Raw genomic sequence first — 12,484 nt, 5'->3', positions numbered from 1 at the left:
TATGATTTTTGACGCTGTATGGGATCTTTATGTTGTGGAAATCCTGAAATATGTATGTAATACTGTGAGCCGCCTTGGATAAAAGCGGATTAAAAATTGTCTTCAATAAAAAAATAAAATAAAATAATGAGTTCCAGCAGATCCCACCATGTCCCAGAAAATACCTTTTAGGGCCATCAGGACCCGGCTCTATCCCTTGTCCCCAAGCACTACAGTTTGGAAAAAATGTTTAATATACTAAGATGATCTACCTTACTGGGGCAAGAGATAACTATGTTTAGCATATAGAATTCCAAAGTAACAACATGATGTACTTTTCAAACAACTGTTTTATCAGCCACCAAAATAAACTCTGATATTTACTGGGAAAAAGAACAAGTTGTTCGCTTCTACTGTTTTAATTTCCCTCTAGAATAAAATACGGAGAGACTCTCAGGAAGAAATTCACCATAAAAAAAAAAAATCACAACACCACAAGCCCATCTATGATTAATTACAGAGAAAACACCAGCACAGACAACACACTTATTAACCGAGTTAGTCATGGCAGACGAGCATGAACGCATCTGTGACTATCTGAAGCTTTCATTGGAATCCGGAACTCACCACCACAACACATTTTGCATGTTTTAAAATGATTAAGGAGTCTACAGAAAGTATCAGATTTACATCCTCATGCCGCTGACAAGTAAATCTTGCCGTGAACTAGCTACAGGTTTACTATCCTTCACTGCAAACCCAGGAGACTGGTCCAGGAAAGAAAAAAAGAAAATGTTTTATCAGTGCGGCCTGGACTGTACGTGAATGAGTTTGAATTATAAAAGGTTAGCAAACAGTACGGTGAGGAGGAATACCTGCGACTGCAAACGGGAGGGGGGGGGGAGGGACTGCATTGTCCGACACAGGCAGGTTGAGGAACATGGAGGACTGCAAACCATTCCGATCCGAGACACAAATGCCCATTGACCGTCAGCTCCCCCCTCCCCCCAATGCAGACTGGGCCATAGATCCAGGTCAAAATCTTAATCCTCTGTAGCCACATTGGCTTTCATGTATTTGGACAAGGCCTCGATTGTTTATATTTCAAAAGCGTTCTAAAAATGAATCATTTCCTAGGACGGTACCTAGGTTGTATCTCAATCAAGCACAGAAGTACACATGATGAAAAAAAAAAAGGTCCCCCCTCCCAAACAGGCTAGCAGCTACTCCTTCCATCCCTGCAAATTAAGGGTCATTTCCAGGGACGTTGTTCTGTAGCCCCAGACTTCAGTATTTCACAGGAGCCTTGTACTGCAGGCAATATCATAAGGCAACACCGTCTCTTGTTCTGCTTGGGCTGGCAGGGAAAAGGATCGACCAGGAACCAGCTGGGCCACAGAAGCCACAGGCTGCAGCCACACAACCCACAAAACGTTGACGATAAGGAATCAAGCACAGAGCAGGAAGCCTTAAGATTCTGCTAGAAGAGGTCTAACGACTTACAAAACAAAATCATTAGCAGCAGTTCCCAAATCCGTTCCCAGTGACCAGCCAGGTTTTCAGGATATCCACAAGATACATGTGTGAACATTCAGTGGGGGGTAGCCTAAAATGTCCGCCAGCTGTTATTTTACCAACATCAGGACAGGGTTGCAAACCAATGTTTTAGAAAAGTCAGGAGTAAAAAAAAAAAAATTGGGGAATAATAAGCCTGCCCTAAATAAGGATGTACGCTGGTATGGATAGTCTCAGGGCGCTGTCTTTGACCAGAGGGCCGCCGCGTGAGCGGACTGCCGGGCTTGATGGACCACTGGTCTGACCCAGCAATGTTCTTAAGTCTACAAATCAACGGCGTTTAATCTAATCCAAATTCACAACAGCTAGGGACGAACCAGGCCAGAGGACCTTAGGCTATCATCCTTTCAGGCTGGTACTCGGGAAAGAACAGTGGGTCAAGCGCAACGTTGACATCCTGAAATAAGGACGAATTTCTCCACAAGCATGTAATGAGTTTCGTTACATATCAGGGAGCAACAACATCAAGCATAATTCTGCTCTGGGAATTCATCTTGGAAAACCATTCCAGATATTATTCTTATTGGGAAAAGGGTCTAGTGATCGGCCAGCAACCATTGATGTAATTGGAATCTGAATACGGTTGAAATATTTAGGGATTCAGCTCGATTCTGCATTCTTTTCAGGCACAAATTGTAAAAAAACAGTATTTTTCAAATTTCCATTTCTAGAACGCAAATACCTTTCAGTTCAATGCGGTGTACAGAAATTAAGAGAAACTGTACAATAACTGCGATGTACAGTGCTCCCCCGTGAATTTGTGGTCGGCGGTTCGCAGTCCCAGTCATTCATGGTATTTTCTGACCACAAATGACCGGGCATGAGAGGGCAGCTGGAGAGGCAGGAGAGGGCAGCCGGAGTGCGGGCGAGTGAAGGAAATCACTCGCTGTATGCTCCGACCGCCTCTTCCAGTACTAATGTAGGGCCTCACCAATCAGGAGGTGCTTTGACATAAAGCTCCTGATTGTTAAGGCCTGACTTTAGTTCAGGAAGAGGCGGTCAGAGCATAAAGCAAGTGATTTCCTTCACTCGCCGGCACTCCAGCTGCTCTCTCCTGTCTCCCCTGCCTAAAAACCGTATTCGCGTTTTTTCAAAATTCACGTGGGTTCCTGGAACGGAAACCCCGCGAATTCCGGGGGAGTACTGTACACAACTCACTGAAAACAATCCATACTTAAAAAAAAAAAAAAAGATGCGTTACCAAGAAATTTCCTAGAAATCTAACAAAGGGGTCCTTTTACTAAGGACCAATTGGTTCTAAAATGCAAATACGAAGATGATAATGATAACAATTTCCGACTTGGATCATTAAGGTTTGAATTTTAATTTAGGGACTTTCTCACATGTGTAGTTCAGCTGCTGTACCCCTCCCATTCATTTGCTGAAGGGAGAGGAGTTCATAGTGAAAATATAACCCCCAGCCCGTGCCACCTTCTCACTCTCTCTTTCTTTCTTCCACCTCACCAACCCATTCTCTCCTTCCCTCTTCTCCCAAAGGCCCTTCCACAGCCTAGGTCTAGGCGAAAATGCAGCCACCTCAAACCCTGTTAATCGAAATTATACAGAAGAATTTGCTTAACATACGGGAATACTAGACAGACAGACTTAAACTCCTCCCTCTATATTTAGACCTATGGAAAATGTCCATTAGCAGACAGGAGCCCAATGTGATTAAATGCTGCAGCTGAGTCAGCTTCCAATTAACTTTCTAATGGAAATAAACAATTTTGAAATAATGGTCAGAAAGTTCTATTGTATTTAACTTAAGGGTAGGCGTGAAATTTTTTTTTTTTTTAAGTCAGCTTAGAAAATTGGTTTCCTATGTAACTTCCAATTACTTACTTATGTGCCTTCCAATGGAAATAGTGTTAAATGCTTCTCTCTCCCTCACACACACATATACACAATTTGAACATTATTTAACACGGGACGCATCGAGTCAGAAGATGATATCTTCTGGCTCATGGGACCCTCGACCACCAGAGGGCATCCGCTGAAAATCAGGGGAGGGAAGTTTCATGGCGACTCCAGGAAGTACTTCTTCACCGAAAGAGTAGTGGATCATTGGAACAGACTCCCACTCCAGGTGATAAAGGCCAGCAGCGTGATGGATTTTAAGAGAAAATGGGATACTCACGTGGGATCTTTAAGGGAGTAAACTCAGGGGAGGGGATACTTGGAATGGGCAGACTTGGTGGGCTATAGCCCTTTTCTGCTGCTTTTTTCTATGTTTCTATGATGGCAGATAAAGGCCAAATGGCCACAGCATCCACTATCTCCTCTTCTCCCTATTGGCTAAGGCTCTTAACATTTGCATCTCCTCTTCCTATTGGCTAAAGCTCTTTACATCTGCATTGTGAGGTCATAGGGCTTTATGGTTATAGAAACAGACTCCCACTCCAGGTGATAAAGGCCAGCAGCGTGACGGATTTTAAGAGAAAATGGGATACTCACGTGGGATCTTTAAGGGAGTAAACTCAGGGGAGGGGATACTTGGAATGGGCAGACTTGGTGGGCTATAGCCCTTTTCTGCTGCTTTTTTCTATGTTTCTATGATGGCAGATAAAGGCCAAATGGCCACAGCATCCACTATCTCCTCCTCTCCCTATTGGCTAAGGCTCTTAACATTTGCATCTCCTCTTCCTATTGGCTAAAGCTCTTTACATCTGCATTGTGAGGTCATAGGGCTTTATGGTTATAGAAACAGACTCCCACTCCAGGTGATAAAGGCCAACAGCGTGACGGATTTTAAGAGAAAATGGGATACTCACGTGGGATCTTTAAGGGAGTAAACTCAGGGGAGGGGATACTTGGAATGGGCAGACTTGGTGGGCTATAGCCCTTTTCTGCTGCTTTTTTCTATGTTTCTATGATGGCAGATAAAGGCCAAATGGCCACAGCATCCACTATCTCCTCCTCTCCCTATTGGCTAAGGCTCTTAACATTTGCATCTCCTCTTCCTATTGGCTAAAGCTCTTTACATCTGCATTGTGAGGTCATAGGGCTTTATGGTTATAGAAACAGACTCCCACTCCAGGTGATAAAGGCCAGCAGCGTGACAGATTTTAAGAGAAAATGGGATACTCACGTGGGATCTTTAAGGGAGTAAATTCAGGGGAGGGGATACTTGGAATGGGCAGACTTGGTGGGCTATAGCCCTTTTCTGCCGCTTTTTTCTATGTTCTACCGCAGGGCTTGCTGCGGACCCCATAGTTAGTTGGATTTTTAAAAGATCCATAACGAACATGAGCCAGAAGATCTGACTATATTGGAACAATTTGGACCTCCTGAATAGCTATTGTGGAGAACCTGAAAACCCAAGTGGATGTAGGATGCCCCGACATGTCTTATCTGCAAAAGTCCAGTAATTTATTACAACTCTCCAGCAAACACCTGAACTAATCTATAGTAAGAGACACAGAACGCAAACACCGCAATGAAATAAAAGAAAGAAATAAGTGAAATAAAATTACAATAATCTTCCAATTCCCCAGATACCATAACTACACGTGAATGTATGTCTGTCTGTCTGTCTCTCTCCAGATATATGAGGTGAAATCAAAAAATACGATGAGTGCAGCTGATGAAGCGTCTTTCTGTTGGATGGCGCTCAATACGGGAAGCAGCGCCTCAAACCTTAGCAACAGTGTATAACAAGTTTCAGCTTTTGGTACAGTCAGTCGGTTGTGAGAAGGTGCGTTTAAAGTGTGGAGGGGGGTAGGGGGGATGAGAAGGTAGGCGGGAGTGTTGGGAAGTACTTTATTACATTACATTACATTAGTGATTTTTATTCCGCTTGTGCCTTGCGGTTCAAAGCGGATTACATAAGAAGAGAGCTGGACATTTCCAGGAGGGTACATGACATTGGAGAATACAGATTGAGGGTATAGACTTAATGACAGAGTGAGGGTGTAGACATAATAACAATGGAAGATAAATCAGGTTACATTACTATACATATCAAATATTCTGTTTCCATACTTTGGTAGGTAATCGGTATCGGTAGGGTGAATTAGGTTCCAGGTATTTTTTTATTTATTTATTATTTTTTTATATGTATTTTTTGTCGATTGATGGTATGGTGCCAGGGAGTGAGCAAACCTGGTTGGTGGAAGAGGAGAGGGAGATTAGGTAGATTGTAAATACTTTTTGAAGAGCAGCGTTTTGATTTCTTTACGGAATGCTTTGAAGTCAGATGTTGAGGTTAACAATCTAGTGATGGAGGGTTCGAGTTTTGCTGCATGCGTTGCTATGAGGTTATCATAAAGCTTTTTACGATGAGTGCCATTGAGTGGTGGATATGAGAATGGTGTCAGTGTTCTTCTTATTCTGGGTGGAAGGTTACGGTTTAGGCGATCGTTTAGATAGGCAGGTGCAGTACCGTTGAAAACTTTGAAGATTAGACAGTACAGTTTGAATTGAATTCTGGCTTTAATTGGTAGCCAATGTGAGTCTAGGTAGGCGTTGGTGATGTGGTCATATTTTCCGAGGGAGTAGATTAGTCTGAGAGCTGTGTTCTGAACGGTCTGTAGTTTTTTGATCATGTTTGTAGGGCATGGTAGATATAGGATATTGCAGTAGTCCACAAGACCTAGTACCAGGGATTGTACAATGATCCTGTAGTGTTCTTTGTCAAAGAATTTCCTTATTTTTCTTAGGTTGCGCATTGTGAAGAATGCTTTTTGGGTACCGTATTTTCGCGGATATAACGCGCGCGTTATACGCGATTTTACCTACCGCGCATACCCCTCGCGCGTTATATGCCTGAGCGCGGTATAGAAAAGTTTTTAAACATAGTTCCCACCCCGCCCGACGCCCGATTCACCCCCCCAGCAGGACCGCTCGCACCCCCACCCCGAACGACCGCTCGCACGCGCTCCCACCCGCACCCGCATCCACGATCGGAGCAAGAGGGAGCCCAAGCCCTCTTGCCCGGCCGACTCCCCGACGTCCGATACATCCCCCCCCCCGAAGGACCGCCGACTTCCCGACAATATCGGGCCAGGAGGGAGCCCAAACCCTCCTGGCCACGGCGACCCCCTACCCCCACCCCACACTACATTACGGGCAGGAGGGATCCCAGGCCCTCCTGCCCTCGACGCAAACCCCCCTCCCTCCAACGACCCCCCCCCCCCCAAGCCCCTCCGCCCGCCCCCCCAGCCGACCCGCGCCCCCCCTGGCCGACCCCCACCCCCCTTCCCCGTACCTTTGGAAGTTGGCCGGACAGACGGGAGCCAAACCCGCCTGTCCGGCAGGCAGCCAACGAAGGAATGAGGCCGGATTGGCCCATCCGTCCTAAAGCTCCGCCTACTGGTGGGGCCTAAGGCGCGTGGGCCAATCAGAATAGGCCCTGGAGCCTTAGGTCCCACCTGGGGGCGCGGCCTGAGACACATGGTCGGGTTTGGCCCATGTGCCTCAGGCCGCGCCCCCAGGTGGGACCTAAGGCTCCAGGGCCTATTCTGATTGGCCCACGCGCCTTAGGCCCCACCAGTAGGCGGAGCTTTAGGACGGATGGGCCAATCCGGCCTCATTCCTTCGTTGGCTGCCTGCCGGACAGGCGGGTTTGGCTCCCGTCTGTCCGGCCAACTTCCAAAGGTACGGGGAAGGGGGGTGGGGGGGTCGTGGGGGTCGGCCAGGGGGGTCGCGGGTCGGCTGGGGGACGGGCGGAGGTTCTTGGGGGGGGGGGGCGGTCGTTGGGGGGGGGGGGGGGTTTGCGTCGAGGGCAGGAGGGCCTGGGATCCCTCCTGCCCGTAATGTAGTGCGGGGTGGGGTTAGGGGGTCGCCGTGGCCAGGAGGGTTTGGGCTCCCTCCTGGCCCGATATTGTTGGGGAGTCGGCGGTCCTTCGGGGTGAGGGTGCGAGTGGTCCTGCCGGGGGGGGGGGATGTATCGGACGTCGGGGGGGGGCATCAGGCTTTCAGGATGGGGACAGACCTTCAAGGGGGGACAGGACTTCAAGGGGGGACAGTGCACGGAAGTCAGGGGGGGTGAACGGAGAGTCGGGACAGCGCACGGAAAGTCAGGGCGGGCGAAAGGAGCGTCGGGCATCATGCGCGTTATATGCCTGAGCGCGGTATAGAAAAGTTTTGGTACATATCATCGTGATTTCTGCGCGCTATACCCCTGTGCGCGTTTTACACAGGTGCGCGTTATATCCGCGAAAATACGGTAGTTTTGTTGATTTGAGTCTGCATAGTGCAGCATCTGTCTATCAGCACTCCCAGGATTTTGAGGGAGGTTTGGATTGGGTATTTGATTGCTTTAATTTCCAGGTCTGTTATGGATGGGTTTTTGTCTGTTTTGAGCATTAAGAATTTGGTTTTGTCCGAGTTTAGTTTTAATTTGTGGTTTGTCATCCATTTTTCTACTTCGTTCAGTATTGTTTCCAGGTGTCCTGTTGAGGTGTGGTCTTGGGTTTCGAAGGGGAGGAGAATAGTTATGTCGTCTGCGTAGCTGAATGATGTTACTTTTAGGTTGTCAAGAGTGGTACCAAGGGAGGAGATGTAGAGATTGAATAGAATGGGTGAAAGTGGAGATCCCTGCGGGACTCCGCATGGATTCGACCATGGGTTAGATTTCATATCGTTTATCTTAACTCTGTAGGTTCTTGTTTTAAGGAATCCTTGGAACCAGTTGTAAACCACCCCTGAGATCCCTATTGCATCAAGTATCTGGTCTGTATTGTAATGATACTTGATTGTTGATTTTTTTTGAATTTATAGATCTACAATGTATTAACTGAGTTGAGATGATATTCTTTGTAAGATTTTTGTTATGTATATTTATTTTTAAAACTCAATAAAAATTATTGAACATTAAAGTGTGCCATAAACCACGGATCACGAACATGAAATTTTGTTTCAAACTGCAAAAAAGTGCTAAAGAAACACACACAAAATGTTAAAATTAGTTTATGGCGATGCAGCAGTGACCAAGTAGGCTCAAGTGATTTCAGAATGGTTGTGAACTGGTTGAAGACGAGGCGAGATCGAGACAACCTTCAACATCAAAAATCCAAGTGAATGTTGGAAGAGTAAACGAAATGATTCGATCAGACAAGTGACTGAATATTACGGAAATTTCTGAGGATCTGAACGTCTCTTAGGGTTCCGTTCAAAACATTTTAACAGATTTGAACATGAGGCGAGCGAGTGTGACCTGAGAAACTGGGCAAACGGTTTCACCCTCCTTCATGACCACGCTCCGCGTCACACATCGTTCTGGTACGGCAATTTCTGTTAAACAAAAACATTAATGTGTCCTCATCCACCTTATTCACCGTGCAACTTCTGGCTCTTTCTCAAAGTCAAAATGACCACGATAGGTAAATCGATTCATGACATCAAAAGAGTGACGACGGTGCAACTAAAGACACTCCCGAAAGAGGAATTCCAAAAATGCTTCAGAAAGTGGCAAGAAAGATAGAAGAGGGGGAATATTTCGAGGGGGGGGGTTAATGGCAATCTGTCTTTGATTGTAATAATTTTATTTTTTATTTAAACATTCACTGTTATTTTTTGATCATACCTCATATGTAAAATTCATACTCCATCCCCCTTCCCCAAATGATAATGTATACAGGCAGTTCCTGGGTAAAAACAAGTTACGTTTATAAAGCTGTGCTTAAGTCGGATTTGTATGTAAGTCAGAACTTGTAGATTTTAAGATTCTGCTCCCAGCTGACAAAAGGTCCAACTGTCCCTAGCCAGTGTTCCCTTTAAGGTTCTGCATGCACAACCACACACTGCTCTTTTTGTGGCCCTGCATCATTGCTGAATCTGCTGCAAGAGAGGTGGAGGTGGAGTCTAGGCCACTGGAAAGACCGTTCAGTGAACTCAAATGAAGCTGCAACTGCGTTCTTAAGTAGCAACATTCCAGAGCTGAGATTGTGATGTCATAATGCCTCATTCCACCAATGCCTAAGAGCCAACCTCAGCAGTGATGTCACAATGGCTGGATTATTTCTATACAGGCAGTCCCCAAGTTAAGAACGAGTTCTGTTTTTAAGTCAGATTTGTATGCAAGTCAGAACTTATAGATTTTAAGATTCTGCTCCCAGCTGACAAAAGGGTCGACTGTCCCTACCCGTGTTCCCTCTAAGGTATATAGCATGCACAACCACACACTGTGGCCATGCATCATTCCTGAATCTGCTACAGGAGAAGTGCAGGAGTCTATGGCCCTGGAAATACCGCTCAGGGAAATCAAATGAAGTGGCAACCTCGTTCTTAAGTACGAGTTGTACTTAAGTTGGGTGTCTAACTCAGGGAACAACAAAAAAGGGTAAATGTCCATTGGGATTATAACCAGAGTGTAAGTCCAGTGCCATTAATTTTTTAGCTGACCTGATCCAGCCGTGTTTCAGCAAATGCCTACATCAGGGATACGGCTCCATTGACACTCGTGACCATCTCCACTTAACCCCCCCCAACCCCCCCAGGATTACCTCTGCTACAAAGCAGGGGATTCCTCTGTGAGGGAGGGAGTCATGCAGGGAAGAGCAGTGGGTGGAGTTGGAGGACCCTGACCAGAGAGGAAGAAGTATATAAAAAGGTTTGTGCACTGGGCTTTTTGGTTATCTTGACTCTGAGGTTTCAACAGTCTGCAGGGATGAGAGTCCAAGTGAGGAGGGTTGTTTGTTTGTTTTAACAGAGCAGGTAGTGGAGGAAAAGTTAGGGTTACCAGATTTCCTCTTAAAAAAAAAAGAGAGAAAGAGGCTACCTAACCTGCCCCCTCCACCCCACACAAACCTCATGCCTGCTTCCCCGAGCTCAGGGGTCGTGCCTGGAGGGTCTCTGCGCATGTGTAATGTCGAAGTGATGACATCACACGCATGTACACACGTGTGATATCACATCGATGTCTGTGCATGCTCAGGGCCTCCCAAAACCCAGACAAACTGCTGGGATTTGGAAATCCCTCCAGGCACCACGTACAGTCCTCTATAAAGAGGACATGTCTGGGTTTTCCTGGACATCTACTAGCCCTAGGAGAAGTGACCCTGGGCTGAGGCAAGAGGGTGAGACCTGGAGCGGCTCACCAAGAGACCTTACCCCCGCGGGTTGTTGCCAGAGACAGGACTGTGTGGATACCCATCTCTGGTTAACGAGCGTGAAAGAGCCTCGGAGGAGTGTTTTCAACTTGGCGGGAAGATAGCACGGTCCCAGGCTGAAGAGCCAGGGTGGACCCAGAAGTACAAAAAGAATTGTGTTTGCAGAGATTAGGAACACGATAAGGGAACAGTAAAAGGACTTTGTACCAGGACTGGAATCAAGAAACTTTTGTCAAGCAAGCAAAGTTTTCAAGTAAAGTTTAAGCGTCAATTTTCCCTCCCCACTCTCAGCTTAATTCATTTTAAGTAAGTAAAAGACTGCCTGGAGTGATTGAACCCCAGAGAAAATAATCCTTCAGGCCCAGCCTGCGCCCAGCTCAAAAACAGACTTCCTTTTTGTATGCCCTGGTTTCAGGTACCTGACCCGAAGAGCTGCCTGGTGCTCAAGAACATGAAAGACTAGGATTATGGGGGGGGGGGGGGGGGGGGAAGGGTTCCTTTTATAGGCCAAACCAATCCTTGTTCTGCTCTCAAGATTCCGAACCCAAAACGCCAAAGGGGAGGGGAAGAAACAGGGGTCTAGGAGCTCCTTTTACTAAGCTGCCATAACGGTTTTAGGGCACGTTAGCGCCAGACGCTAAGGCCAGCAATGAGCTGCCTAGCGCATTCTGCGGCGCGCTAAAAACGCTATCGCAGCTTAGTAAAAGAAGCCCTAGGTTAGCCCTGAAGGCTTCACACTATTTCAACCCAAAGATGGCAAGAAAGCACGTTAACAGGCACACCTACAGGTATTTAACGCACTAGGTACAGAACTGGCAGGGCTTCCCTGTCCCCATTTGCCCTGGGAAAAGCTTTCGGCAAAAGATCGCTCCCACAGCCCTTAGGCCGGCCAGCCCGTCTCGCCCCGAGAGCCTCCAGGCCAGGACGCGACCTCCCCGGGCAAGCGCGTAAATCTACGCGGCCCCCAGCGCGCAGGGCACACGTTACCTAGCATGGAGAAGATGAAGTCTTTGGCCGTGTGGATCTCCAGGGCCCGCTGGTCGTCGTATTCGCGCTGGTCGTGCTTGGCGTAGTCTTGGATCAGCCGGTTCAGCTCCTCGATCCGGGCTCCCGACCTGAAGTCCAGCTCCGGGAAGGCCGCTCGGGTGCCGGTGCCGCCGGAGCCTCCGGCTTTGCAGACGCTGGGAGCCGCCATCTTCCGCCGAATCGCGCCCACCCCGAGCCCCCTTTCCGCGCGGTTGCACCAGCTGCTCTGCCTCCCGGTCCCTCCCCCGATCTTCGGGCGGGGGGCGACCGCGCAACCCGCCGCAGGAGGAGGAGGAGGAGGGAGCAACAAGCGGCTTTGGAGGGGCGCTTAAAGGGACCTTGCACCCCACCCTAGCCGCGTCGTCGGCTCCCCGCCCCCGAACCCCGCATTTTGCACGGGAAAGCTCGCACTGGAAGTGCGGCCCGGGGTCCCGCCACGATCCGGCAACAAAGAAACTCGAGCCTTCAGCCAGCTGTGCGCCTACAAAAGATAGGCGCCTAAAGACCCGGCTGAGGCTTCCGGCTCTGGAGCGGAGCGGCGGGGTGCCAATCCCAGCAGGGCTCCTAGCTCAACTTGCCACACCTCTCCTTATGGACCCTTAATGAGCAGTTCTGGGTCCTGCAAGTTGTCATTCCTTCTGTGATTATTTATTTTTTCTTTTATATACCACTTCTATCCCAAGTGGTTTATATTTAGGTACTTTTATCATATTTCCCTATCTGTCCCGGCGGGCTCAAACTCTATCTAGTGTATCTGGGGCAATGGGGGGATTAAGTGACTTGCCCAGGGTCACAGGGCGCAGCGAGGGATTTGAACCCACAACCTCAGGGTGCTGAAGCTGTAGCTCTAACCA

At 47.8% G+C, this 12,484-nt stretch overlaps 1 protein-coding gene across 1 annotated transcript in view; it reads right to left on the bottom strand.

The window, feature by feature from the left end:
* The window catches only part of MB21D2 (Mab-21 domain containing 2), a 75,344-nt gene extending 63,233 nt beyond the window's left edge, over positions 1 to 12,111 (bottom strand). Inside the window, exon 1 of the mRNA XM_033959699.1 lies at positions 11,592 to 12,111. Within this exon, the coding sequence (XP_033815590.1) occupies positions 11,592 to 11,799 (208 nt within the window). The 5' untranslated portion in view covers positions 11,800 to 12,111. The remainder of the gene's footprint in view (positions 1 to 11,591) is intronic.
* Positions 12,112 to 12,484: the final 373 nt, after the last annotated feature.

The sequence above is a fragment of the Geotrypetes seraphini genome, chromosome 9, assembly GCF_902459505.1.
Source record: "Geotrypetes seraphini chromosome 9, aGeoSer1.1, whole genome shotgun sequence".
NCBI lineage: Eukaryota > Metazoa > Chordata > Amphibia > Gymnophiona > Dermophiidae > Geotrypetes > Geotrypetes seraphini.
Note: the sequence above shows the minus strand (reverse complement) of the source record. Positions and strands in the feature narration are given on the sequence as shown.